Raw genomic sequence first — 13,464 nt, forward strand, 5'->3', positions numbered from 1 at the left:
CTTGTTTTAATTTGCAAATACCCATTCATAACATACAAAATTATGATACATATGGCTTCATTGTTCTGCAGTAAATCTAGCTTATTCAAATTCTTGAAATGCTTTCTGATTCTTAATATACACAGTCAAATCCTCATTGTTAATTTATCCATTTCTAACCCAGAGTGTACAAATGTAACCAAATGGACATTTGACACTCAAAAGTTAAATTAATACTGGGGATTTTTTTGTGTAAGAATACCACGCAGTGCTTCGATACACATGTGCTTTCAAAGTGTAATAATGTAATGCATTCCTAGGTTTCGCTTTTACTAGAAGCATATAGCACCAGTGGTCATCCCTTTCTTTTCTAACTATCTGAACATTTAGGTGGTGGAACACCTCCAACATGGGTGGAAAGTACATGTACTCAAGTACTGTACTTAAAAAAAAATTGAGGCACTTTTACTTTACTTGAGTATTTCCATTTTTTATACTTCTACTCCACTATATCTCAGACTTGGAGGCAAATTACTAGTTACTTTGCAGATTTATTACAAAACATACAGTTAAGCCCTATTTTATATTTTGGCTATTCAAAAATAGCCCATCTACAAGCTCACAACTCATTGCGGGCTTGTAGATCTGCTCTTTTTGAAAATGTGTGAACATTTTTGATAAATGTGGGTACTTAAAATTTTGTACTGATTTGATGCCAACACGTCAATTGTACTTTTACTCAAGTAACATTTTAAATGCAGGCCTTTTACTTGTAACAGTATTTCTACATTGTGTTATTGCTACTTTTACTTAAGTAAAACATCTGAGTGCTTCTTCCACCACTGCCTTCTAATAGAAAAGTATGATAGATGATTGGGACTTTTGGCCCAAGAATTTACAGATTATTGTGAGGTATCCTGGTATTACTGAGGAATAAAAAAAGAATGCTCATTCAGGGTCTTGAGTGGTGCTGATGTTTCTGGTCAGGTGTGCATCCTGTGAGCTTGTCTATCTGCCCCGTAGGGGTCTCCCCGGCCCTGATGAAATATGCAGGGCTTCTTATGTGTCTGGGTTTCAACCCTGCATGGGTCACCGCACCCTGGTTCGAATGGACACCTGTAGCAACAAAGACAAATGTTTTTTTTGCATTTAATCACAAACATGTTTAATTTGAGCACAATGTAACTCCATAAATCATATAACATGCAGCACACAAAGCCAGCGTCTTAGCAGAATATTACTCACCACCATCAAGTGTCCGTTCTTGGCCTTGTATGCCATGGGTTCCTGGCCAGTGCTGAAGTCCACAGCACTCTCTTTCCCCGCCTGAATTTCAATCTTGATGCTGAGAATTAATTAAAAAAACACGTTTCAAGTCAGTGTACTGTACCACTTTTAAGCCATATTAAATACTTTGCTGTATGACAAATGGTTAAAATAGCTGCATCGCAACATGCTGTGAGCTTGTAGATCACATAGAAAAACATAGAAAAACATTTTTGAAAGAATTTGAAACCAGGATTAATCAACTCAACTGAATGTTATTGTCACATTACAGTTTTTTGCAGGTGCAGAAAAAAGTGGGTGAAATGCTTTATCATACAAGCTCTATCATTGCAGCTTCAAGAAAGGTGGAAAGATAGAGAAAGAAAGAAACAGAAAAGGAGATCAGATATAAGCATATTAGCAGTGTCAAATATGCATATGATGCATAATATACAGTATACATAAGGTGCATGGTTAAAATAGCAGTGGGGTAGGGCAGTAAAATAGCAGCAGATATAATGACAGGTAATTATGTACATAAGGTGCATGGTTTAGTATACAGTCATATACTGTAGTTATATATATATCCAGGTGTAAACTGTTCAGAAATCTGGAGGTATAGCTTTGGATACGTCTGTGGCGCTTGCCTGGACGTGACCGGAGTAGCGGTGTGAACAGTGGTTAATATGGTTAAATCTGATTATCTGGCATCCAATTTATAGACTCACCTGCCCTGAACCACTTTGATGGCATTCTGTTTGTTAGCAACTACACTGAGTTTGGTCAGAAACTCAAACAGATGGTCACACTGCATTACAAGGTCCCCCTGAAACAATCAAAAATACAATTGTTTGAAGTATTCCATAGTTATTACATTTTCATTGTAGAAACTGTTCTGATGCTGAGAACACATCTGGCTTCAAATATGTATTTAAACTGAAGGAAAACATTTGCAATTTCCTGCTGGCATTTTGTGCAACATTTTAGAATGGCACTGTTCTTATCAATGACAAACACATATGTTAGTTCTGGTATTTTTGTTGTTATTTTTTTTACCTAAAAGCATTACTACTAATATCATGTCATCATGTAAAAGTAGGGATATTATATTTCTCTTTACCACATTATTCACTTAAACTAGACCTTCTTTTCTCTCATTAAAATATCAATGCCACCCTGAAACTATGTGTTATATTAGATACCTTCTGTTTAGGGTCTTCACATGTTATGTGAAATACAATGATGCCATCACTCAAGTTGCTCACTGAAACACCTGAAATGAGTGAAAAACTAATATTTACAAATAATATACATAAAACAAAATGCTTGGTACAACTGCACAGTAAAATCTTAATTTAACTCAGAGGAGTGTACAAATTAAATCAAATGGACCCGTACAATCGTCTGAGTTTAATTAACGCAGGGATTTTACTGTGTGATAAACAACCTTGGTATTTGATTGACCTTTGAGAGAGGTGTACAGGATTCTCTGTTTGACCTTGGCATCATCTATCACGTAAGCAGCAGTCTGAGTGAGGATGAGTTGTCGCGGGCGTGGTTTGAAACCATTCCTGTCATACTTTATCACTGGGACACTGTACTGCAGAAACACAGTCCAAGGCACAAATATGTATTTGATGCAATGTTATTTTCGGTTGTTGCATTATCCGTGTAACCCATCGATAATGCAGCTGTGGTTCTCAAACCTTTTAATTTCAAGGACCCCCATAACTCTGAGGGTCCATTTGTTTCCATTTGTATCCCACTTTGAGAACCACTGGGTTAATCTAAAACACTTAAAGGTAAAATGGGAATCTCTGATCTACCTTGATACGCTCATTCCGAATAATCTGTAGGACTCTCGGATCTATGTCTTGTTCACCTAAAAATATGGAATGCATTAAAATGAAGGAGAAAAAAAACACAAAATAATAATATACAATTGTGTGTGTGTGTGTGTGTGTGTGTGTGTGTGTGTGTGTGTGTGTGTGTGTGTGTGTGTGTGTGTGTGTGTGTGTGTGTGTGTGTGTGTGTGTGTGTGTGTGTGTGTGTGTGTGTGTGTGTGTGTGTGTGTGTGCGTGTGTGGATGTGTGTGTGCGGAATGATTCAATAAAAATGGAGCTGCGCATAAATATCTGCCAACACGTACTGATTCTAGTGTCCACAAATGGCTGAGCAATACTTGGTGGATAGCTTTCCTTTTTACCCTTGAAGACGGCACTTGTAATGCTCTTCAATTGAATCTGAAAGGATAAGTAATATATGAAATATAAAGGAAATCACATCTCAAAATGTTGTAATGATCCTTGCAATAGGACAGGAATGTGTGTCTATTCTATCAGTGGTGGAAGAGTTTTACTTAGGTAAAAGTAGCAATATCACAATACTGTAAAAGTACAACATTATTAGTATCAAAATATACGTACAGTATCAAAGTAAAATAGTAAAATAGCTGTTCTACAAGCTCAGAGCAAGTCGCATCACGACACATTGTGAGCTTGTAGTAAATGTACTTACTTACTTTCCACCACTGGTTTCTATAGTAATCACTAAGTGATTCTACACAGTACAGTATTACCTGCGCTTTTCTCTGAGGTGTAATTCCTCTCACATACTGCCTCACCATGGTGCGAGTGTGGAGAGCACGCAGCAATGCTGAAGTCTGGGTGAGGAAATGAGAAATAATCCAAAATCAACAACACAATGAAAATAATACATTTTTAATTTTAAGTGAACTGAAATTAATCTCATATCAATATCTGTACCTCTGTTAAAACAGGTGGGGGGGTTTGCCAGGTGGTTTTATCAAGAACCGTTTTTGGCAGATTGCCTTTCAGTCTGTTCAGGTAATTCTGTCTCACAAAGGCCAGATATTCAGAGTTGTCTGTCGGTTTTGCTTGTCCTCTGGTCATGTATCCTTTGATAAATCTGAAGTGATAGTTAAATAGTGTATTCATGAAAAGCCACAATGTGGCCTATTAGACAAGACCTGTGCAATATTGATATTGAACGTGTCCTCCTCTCACAATGTTTGAAAAAGAGATCACTGATCTCAAATGACTACCTGGTAAAAATAAAGGTAGAATGAAATAATATTGACCCTTTGGGGTTTTTAGATAGACTCTCATAGTTAAATGAAAACTCTTTTCAGTGCACTTACTGCTTGATGACTTTGACAGCCCAGGCTCTCTTCTCTCTCTCCTTCCTAGCCTGGACTCCTCTCCAACAAGTCTCAATCTTAGTGGCTAAGGAATAGTGAATATTATAGAATACATGTCATTTTCCTGTACTAAAAAGACACAGAAGAGATTTGCTCTTACTGTAAAGAATTTGCCATATGTAAGCAGTACAATAAATGTGAAGGATTTCGTCATTTACCAGCTTCTTTCTGTTTTCGGAATTCCCCTTTTGCCTTGTATCCTTTATACTTGGCCTGGAGCCGTGTCGCTGCAATTTCAGGATATGGTATTACAATCACAGTGAATATAATAAACTGAAAGATTTATTTTTTGCAGTTGATTTGTACTCACCCAGCTCATGTTTACATCTGTCAAAAGCATCTTCTGTGGCAAAAAGTGTCCTAGCATGACGAATGAATATTTTGGTTCTATATCAAAAGTAAAAAGAGGATGGTTACAATCAGCATGCATTTGCAAGACGTTCATACTGCAGTTTAGAGAGGAGCTTCTCTCACCGTCCCATTTTGTACTCATTGTCCAAGTAGCCCAGATGCTGAACCAGGACCTCCACTCCGTCAGCCGGTAATCCTCTCCAATGTGGCCAGGTGGCGGGACAGAGCGGTTTATACCTATGACACCCGACAAAACACCCACTAAATCAACTGGACAAAAACATCACGTCCACACCACATTCACACTAAATTTTCGCTCTACCTCTGTAAGAAGGTCTCATATTTGCGTCGATAAGCGAAGCCAGCACGCCTGACTCTGAGATGCTCCATCAGTCCCAGATACTTCACTTGGTGCCTAATTAGTGTTTCATCTAACCGTCCTGAGGTGTGTGTATAGAGAGAGAGAGAGAGTAAGAAAGATAGAAAGAAAAGCAGAAACAGAAAGTGATAGAGAAACATATCAGTTTAAAGTGCCTCCAACTTGTAGCTATGGTTTAACATCCCAGCCCCCATGTTGCAGTACCTGGCTGCTTGGACTCATTGGACTTTAGACAGCGGACGTACCAGGCCTCCTTAGCCATCAGGATCTCTGTCAGCTTCAGCAGACTGCTCTTAAACTGCGTTGCCACCTGCAAACACAGACTGGGGGTTAAATCCCTAAAAGTATCAAATACACACAATTTACACAAGACTGACTGTGACACTGTAACTGTAAAAGTAATGACAAAGAAAACTGTGATATTGTCAAAGTTATAATATACACAGTAAAATCCTTAGCGTTCATTTATCCATGTGTAACTTTGAGAGTATATAAACGTAACCAAATTGACCCATTAAGTTACATTTGTACACTCTGCTTTTACAGTGTATGGTTTACAATTCTGTGTGGCATTGTTGCTGTCTTATAACACTCAGTGTTTATGAGGATGTAGTTGCTGCATGAGTGCTCACTGTTTCTGGTCTCCTCCTGCTCTCTGCATCCATGGTAGAGAAGCATTCTCTCACTATGCCATTCTTAGATTGACACATTAGCTACAGAAAGGTGGGTTAACACACAGAGAGGTTATCAGATATCTCTACATACAGGCATTCGGACAATACTGGCAAGCCACAAATTAAAGAACGCACGCATGCACGCACGCACGCACACACGCACACACGCACACACACACGCAAGTACGCACACAGACACACACGCGCGCGAGTGAGCGCACACAGGCATACAAACAAATTATATTAAGTTGATACTCAAGGGTCATTTGCCAAATTTACTGCATTCCCCTCCTGTATTATTTACACTAAGTCTACAAGATGGTTAATAATTAAGGAACCAATTGAAAGGAATACGCTCTTGACTCCCATTCTTCACAGTAGTAGATAGATAGAATTGTGAGGACTTACTTCTTTTATGTTTCTATACAACAGATCATTGTTTTTGTCCAGGAAACCTAGAGGGACGGTTTGAACAAAAACAAGATAGATTTAGGACATGAGTACCTATTTGTCAGTGAAACATTATAAGCCATGTTGATGTTTAACCGCTTTGAACCTGGCATCCCTATTTTGGGCATTTCATTATAGGCCAAAAGTTTCAAAGCATTTCCAAAAATGTCCAACCTTTCCAAGAAATTGATTTTCAATAATAGCGAAAAGAGCAGATGTACATGGTCACAGTGACGTGTTGTGAGCTTGTAGGCCGGCTATATACGCTATTAGAAATAGGGCTTAAGTGGTTAAGAACCAAGCAACAGGGCCTGAGATTGAGGTTTCTTTTACCCACAACGCAGTAGGTGACCTCCCCAGCGTAATGCAGGAGACGGAAGTCTCCCCTCTCCAGAGTCTTACGTGTCATCTTGTCAGCCAGCTTGTGCCTGCAGTCAATGGGGTAGAGAGAGCATGGAGGGATGAAGAGTGAGAAGCATTAGGGACTGAGTCCTACTGTGTCAGCTCACTGTGGGTGAGACAAGCCATCAGTCAGCAGAATGATTACAGATTTGGACCTGAGAGCTAAGAGGATCTCAAGTTTTGAATTACGTGGTTGTACTGAGATGGGCATTGTATTTAACTAATGTAATTGGTAGATGGCCAAATGTACAACACAGGGGTAACACACATTTTCTAAATGATATGGTATGAACTAGTATAATATGAATGTACATGTACGTCCATAATTAGCTTTTTGACTTCTCAGCGAATACACCTTTCTGATGGATCTCTGGTGGATAGAGCATGTCTTTTTTTAATTGTATAGTTTAAAGTAGAATATACTCACGTGACAAAGTGAGGGTGACTGCCCATCTTCTCCTCCAGTCTCTCCAGAAAGGTGAGGTCTGATGCATTTCCTGGCCTGAGACACTCCTCATCCTACAGTATAGGCCTAACAATTACCAACACTGAACAATTTGTGAATAATAAATAATAAAAACAGATACATGGATTTTCCTGAAACTTGTTGGGAATGATAAGTAGGCTGCCTCAAAGTTATCACCATTGCCATATAGTACAAAAGTACAATTTATTCAATTTTGATAGCGCTAAACATTTTGCAGATGCTTGTCTCATAAGGTTTTGAAAAGGCCTGCACCTCCTCCACTGAGCCAGTTCATAGGGTGAAGGGAAAGTGGTGGCAGAGCATCAATGGCAACTACCAGAGGGGACTGTATTGTACCATACAGACAAAACTGTCTTCTCTGTTAGAAACCGAATTAAGAGAGACCACCAATTATTTTAATTTCAAATTCAACCTTAAGAGATGGCTTAAAGCAAACCAAACTTGTAATCCCACACCTATAATTAGAATGGCCTAGCCATGGTGTTCGTCAGGGGTTGGCCAGCACACAAGCACTCCAACTGCCTCCAAACTTGGCACAACATATCGGTCAGTGGTCTGGTTATTGGCTAGGCTTCTTTCCCCACCTTTAATGTATCATGGGTAATTATCAGCTCTATTTGTCACTGGTGTCATCTTTCATATTTTACTGTAATTTATTTGTCTCGTATTGTATTAGTAGTTATAAATCCACTTTTAACAGCCTGCTCAGGGACTAGTACTACAGATGAAAATAGCTTTTGACTTTTAACTCTGGCTCTGAAATGGATATGAAACCTGAAATGTTGATTAATGTGCACTGTCCCTGGTAAATAAATAATTGATTATTAACCTTTGGGTCAAATGATCAAAGGTCAAGGTCACACTCAAGGTCAAGGTAAATCGGATGGGTGGATTTTTATGAACCTTGGTGTAAATGATCAGTTGACTTTCCTGAAGAGATAGAGTATGTTGGTCGAAAATGTGCCCCCCCCCCCCTTTTTGTGATGTGTTTTTAACTAACCTTGCCTGTATGAGCTATGGGATATCTGAATTTCCCCTCGGGGATCAATAAAGTATCTATCTATCTATCTATCTATCTATCTATCTATCTATCTATCTATCTATCTATCTATCTATCTATCTATCTATCTATCTACCTACCTATCTATCTATCTATCTATCTATCTATGTCATGATTTTCATGAAATCATTGTGGGTGGGAATTATCAGTAGGCTCTGCCTGAAGCAATTATTTCTGGCAAAAGGATCAAAGGTCTTAGAATTTGCACACCCCTCATTGCTTTCACACAAATTATGTATTCAGCATTTGAACTATTGTACTGGATGAAAGTCATAGTTTAATTTCCTCAGTACACACCAGTATTGAAATGATGCCTCTGTGCTTCTCTTCAACAAGGTCACAGATGATCTTGTTGTTGAAGAACTGCACTGGCTCCCACTGGAGGATAGCAAAGCACATGGCAGAATGAAGCAATCAAGGAATGATGCACACAACCAATGGCTAATTATCAGTTCCTCAGTTGTTAATTTTACCTCAATATCCTCAGCCTCATACTCCTCTTGCTCAGCCTTGAGTGTCAGCTGGATGAAGAGCTGCTGCAGCTTCTCATTACAGTAATTTATACAGAACTGCTCAAAGCTGAATGGAAACAAGTAATGACAAATAGGCAAATTTCAGTGCAGTTAGTCAAGTAGAACAGAATAGTGAGCATTACATTAAAAGAGTTTAAAGACTAAACGAGTTCTATGAATTCTTCCTGAATGCCAGATGCAGCGCTTAACACTGGGTGATATATACATCTCACGTGCACGAGACGGATGTCACCCAGTGTTAAGCACTGCAGTGTCAAGCATATCATCTCAGTAAGTCAGGAATAATGCAATATAACTAACACATTTACTAACATGGTAAATGAAGAATCTTGATAAAGGCTGTGCAGGTCAGAATGTGAGGCAATGGCAGGGTGGACATAACCTACCTGTTTACGTAGAAAACCTCAAAGCCATATATGTCAAGAAGCCCTATAACGGTTTTCTTTGAGGGGTCCTAACAGAAAATGACACAAAAAGACTCAATCAATGGTCATATGGAGGCAGGCAATACATGCTTATATTCATTGATCTATTTACAGTTACAGTAAAGTTACTGTAATTTAAACTTCATACAAAAGAAAAACATGTGTGACAATGGCAACACTTTTCTCTGTTGAAATGACATCATTTTTGTTGAGAGAATCAGTTGGAGTGCGTCAAAGTATATATTAGCCTTTAATTCTCCTAACCTTATTCTCCAGGGATTCATTGATCCTATTGACCAGCCAGGTGAAGGTCCGTCCATAAATTGCTTTGGCCAGGGCATCCCTGGCATAGATGGCATGGTCTATTGTAAAGGGGGTGAGGACCTTTACAGTTCAAAGAGACAACGGATGTGTTTTAAATGATGAGTGACACTGAATGTCTGCTGAACCCTTTTAAACAAAGTTAGTCCATGTTAGTTTTTAATGCAGCTACGACTGATACAACCAGTTTTAGCCAAATTGCAGAGACTGTCACCTGATCTATTTTGGCTTCAATCTTCCTGTATGTTAGTCCCTCTTGGAGCATTTGTGGATTAACTCCTAGTAGCTATAGAGAAAAATGACACAAGATGTTCTTAAAAGAACACTGAACAATATTTTGTAATGATGAGAAATGACTGGACTTTATACTGTAGGCTTACTGTTGAGACCCAACCCAGCTCTGCATTGTTGTCCAAGGTGGCATAGCCTTTGCTATCACACTCAAACTGAACATTCCCTAAGTGGAGAACACTTGCAGCGATGCCAAACAGGTGCTGCATAGAAATAAATATTAGTAAACCGTTTCATAAAAAGTGGGAAAAGTGATCCATTGAAAACACACAACAGCATCTAGTATTCAACTTACATTAATGTTACTCTCATCAAAGTCAATGACCTGCAGTGCATTTTTGACCGTCTTCCAGTCATTTTTGTCGTTGATGGAAGCCACAGTGGCACACTCCCCCTGTCAGAAAGAAAAGCATGCATAGTAACAGATGAAACTGAGTCCATAGCAGTGTTAAGAAGAGAGAGAACATACTGTAATACAAAAGAATATTTGACTCCTATTTAACTTCCCTACACTGGTTGCATGTCTACTTTAGGATTGATTTAAAAAATGTACTGATTACGTTTAAGGCACTTTGCACTTCATGGCCTTGCTCCTAATTACATGTGTGAGTTATGAGCCTGTGTGCAGCCTGAGGTCCTCAAGTGGGAACTTGTCAGGGCTCTGGAATGACCTGCGTGAGGAGCTAAATCTTCTTTTAAGTAACTTCTTTAAAAAAAAAAAAAAAGAGGCATATTCATAGATTGACATTTGTTGTCATTTTTTTGTTTGACCCTCTTAATGTATTTCTTTTTTCTGCTTTTTAAAAAATAAATTTAGATAGACAATTATGTTTTTACCAACTTTTTCTCCCCAATTTGGTCGTTATGCCAATTCATTCCTCCCCACACACATTTCTGTGTTGTCACTGCTGTTGTATCCTACTGACTCACCTGCCAGTGAGGAGCCTCCATCGGGAGGACGTAGGCCGTATAGGGCCTTTGTCCTGATCCAACACTCCCCGCTGACAGGTGCCGCCCAGCCCGTAGGAGAACGTGCAATGACCAATATCACCCTCCCTGTTTTATTTCTTACTGCTCTTAATTTCTTTATACATGTATTATTGCCCTCATTATTGTGTGATTATAGTAGTTACTTTAACAGTTTTGTTCTTTGCTCGCACATTGCACACCTCTCTGCCTCTCTGCTCCTTTTTTTTCCCCATGAAGGAGTTTTCCTTGCCTGATTAAGGATCTAAGGACAATGAGTGTCGTTTGGTTTCTGTTTTATAGTTGTGTTATTGCTTGGCTTTGTTGAAAATAATTTAGATGTTGACATTTTATTGCTGATGGGCAAGGCAATGGGACAGTGCCTTCAATAGCTTCATACCTGACTAACTACTTCTCCAAAGTGAGTGACACCCACAGCCACAACACTAGAGGGAGCAACCATGATCTGGTACAACCCAATTTCAGGGGGAAATTCTCATTCTACTACTCTGCCACCAAAACGTGGAATGCCCTGACACCATCCATTAAAAGATGTAAATCCCTGGCTTCTTTCCAAATTGGCAAACATCTATCATGCAATTTCCATAGAAAGGATGTGTCATTCACTGACGCAGCTTTTCATTTTTGTCCTTTGTACATGTTGTACAATGTTTTGTATTTGTTGATGACATGTATTATTGTGTTGCTTTTCCCCAGGACATTTTTTGTGTTATCCTTTTAGCCTTAATGTCTGACTGTACCTTGTGCTGTTTACATTTCTGACTAAAGTATTTCATCAATCAATCAAAAACGATATAAAAATAATGTACAGTATAAACTCAAAAACAACTCTCACAGTGTAATACAGGGAGGACGGGATCGTTTCAAATTTTAGTTTTGCTCTTGTTAAGATTGGCCTCCTATTTACTTCAATTAATTCAATTTAATAATAGATCAGGAATGTGACAAAACCCCAAAAAATCTCAATGAATTCAAGGCTTTACAAGGTGTGTAATTGATAAGAAAAAATATTTTTTGGGGGTGAACTACCCCTTTAATAGATATATCATTATGATTATTATGATTATTATGATGATATGATTATTAAAGAGTTTCGTTGCACACACTTGTGTTAGGTAGTAGTAATGCTGGCAGTCTCTCTCCAGGCCCAGCTGGTGAAGCAAGTCATCCGTTCCTCCTTCCACCAGCTGGTAGAATATGTGGAAGTTCCTTTCTCCATGATTTTGATGCACCACCCTGGACTTCTCCAGCAGGTAGTTCAGGATATGACCTCCTACCGCATCCCCCTGTGAATAGCAGCATAACTCAAAAGCTTCATTTGACTAACTAGCCTAGCTTTGTCGTATGACCGGGTCACTCTTTCCGGCAATAAAATATAAATTTGTCTTAATGTGAAAAACTACAACCAAGCAATAGGACTACAAACTACTCTTGACCCCTACCTGGCCGTCAAACTGAATGTCCATATACTTCCCAAACCGACTTGAGTTGTCATTCTTCAGTGTTTTGGCATTGCCAAATGCCTGAAGGGAGACATAAGTATGTATATGAGGCAGAGTGGTAAGTATACAGTATGGCATGCTGTCTAGTCCTTAAATGAATGAGAAGTAAAAGCAACAATCAGACCTCTAAGACAGGGTTGGACATTAGCATTCTGTCCCTGACTGTATCGAGCAGAGTGGTACTGGGACAGCTGACGGCATAGAATTGTAGAATCTTCTTGGAGGCCTCTGTCTTCCCTGCCCCGCTCTCACCCGAGATGAGGATGAAGTGATTGTTGAACTCTGTGAGCATGGTGTGGTAGGCGTTGTCTGCGAGGGCGTAGCTGTAGCAAAACAAATCAAAGCAAACTCAATGATTCACAGGACAGCCTAGAGAACATGAGTTATTATGATGACCCACACAGAAATATACGTACTGCATCTAACATGCACTGTGAAGTGTGTACACACTCACATATGTGGTGGAAGCTCAAAGAAGTTGACACCCATGTAGAGATCCATCTGTTTCGGATTGTAGATATCCAGCTCTTTGTAGGGGTTGACAGACACCAGCAGAGTTCCGATATAGGTCTATCAATACAGTAAAAGAGAGTTTTTAAAAGAGGTTGAACATATGATGCACATGCATTGTTCGATAACAGTGTACTTCATTGTACACTTGCCAAAAATAATGATTTTCAGTTGATATATGTAATTTTTTTCCAGTAGAAAATCATTCGTTTTCGGCAAACAGGTTCTAAAACCATGTATGAATTGGAAAATAGTGATTTCCCAGACGCACATAGATGAGGTCTCCACTGAAGCGTTTCTTCAGGTTGTTGAAGAAGGACGTTTCTGTAGTCTCATCTAGGAGGACAAAGTCTTGGAGGCCCACTCGGTCCCTGGCAATAAGGGCCCCTTCCATATCCAGCTGACCCTGGGCAACAAGTGACACAAAGGTGTTAAAAGTTACAACTGTGCTTTTTTCCGTCCTACACCAAATCTCTTTGCCAAAAATAGCCGATCTACAAGCTCACAACACAGACGTTGTGAGCTTGTAATTATGCTGTTTTTGGAATGTTCCGCCGGGATAGGCATGCTGGGGTTCAAGTGGTTAAAAAGGCTTTATGCTGAATTCCTGAATTAGAGAATCATGTA

General features: G+C 39.2%; 1 protein-coding gene across 1 annotated transcript; it reads right to left on the reverse strand.

Annotated features, from left to right (window-relative positions):
* Positions 1-960: 960 nt before the first annotated feature.
* On the reverse strand, positions 961-13,243 carry myo1ha (myosin IHa). The gene is made up of 31 exons (XM_084054639.1): positions 13,109-13,243; positions 12,782-12,897; positions 12,452-12,650; positions 12,268-12,348; positions 11,932-12,111; positions 10,134-10,232; positions 9,928-10,041; positions 9,762-9,833; positions 9,491-9,610; positions 9,188-9,255; positions 8,742-8,847; positions 8,566-8,646; positions 7,149-7,240; positions 6,653-6,747; positions 6,278-6,324; positions 5,828-5,908; positions 5,400-5,505; positions 5,139-5,256; positions 4,940-5,053; positions 4,776-4,852; positions 4,624-4,692; positions 4,406-4,490; positions 4,011-4,173; positions 3,824-3,907; positions 3,395-3,488; positions 3,072-3,127; positions 2,710-2,845; positions 2,448-2,518; positions 1,974-2,071; positions 1,225-1,324; positions 961-1,095 (listed from the first exon to the last, which is right to left on the reverse strand). Exons 1-31 carry the CDS (start codon positions 13,229-13,231, stop codon positions 1,069-1,071), a joined length of 3,072 nt encoding a protein of 1,023 aa, XP_083910765.1. The 5' UTR covers positions 13,232-13,243; the 3' UTR covers positions 961-1,068.
* Positions 13,244-13,464: the final 221 nt, after the last annotated feature.

Source organism: Gymnoscopelus microlampas (assembly GCF_963454915.1).
Source record: "Gymnoscopelus microlampas genome assembly, chromosome: 4".
In the NCBI taxonomy this organism is placed as follows: Eukaryota; Metazoa; Chordata; class Actinopteri; order Myctophiformes; family Myctophidae; genus Gymnoscopelus; species Gymnoscopelus microlampas.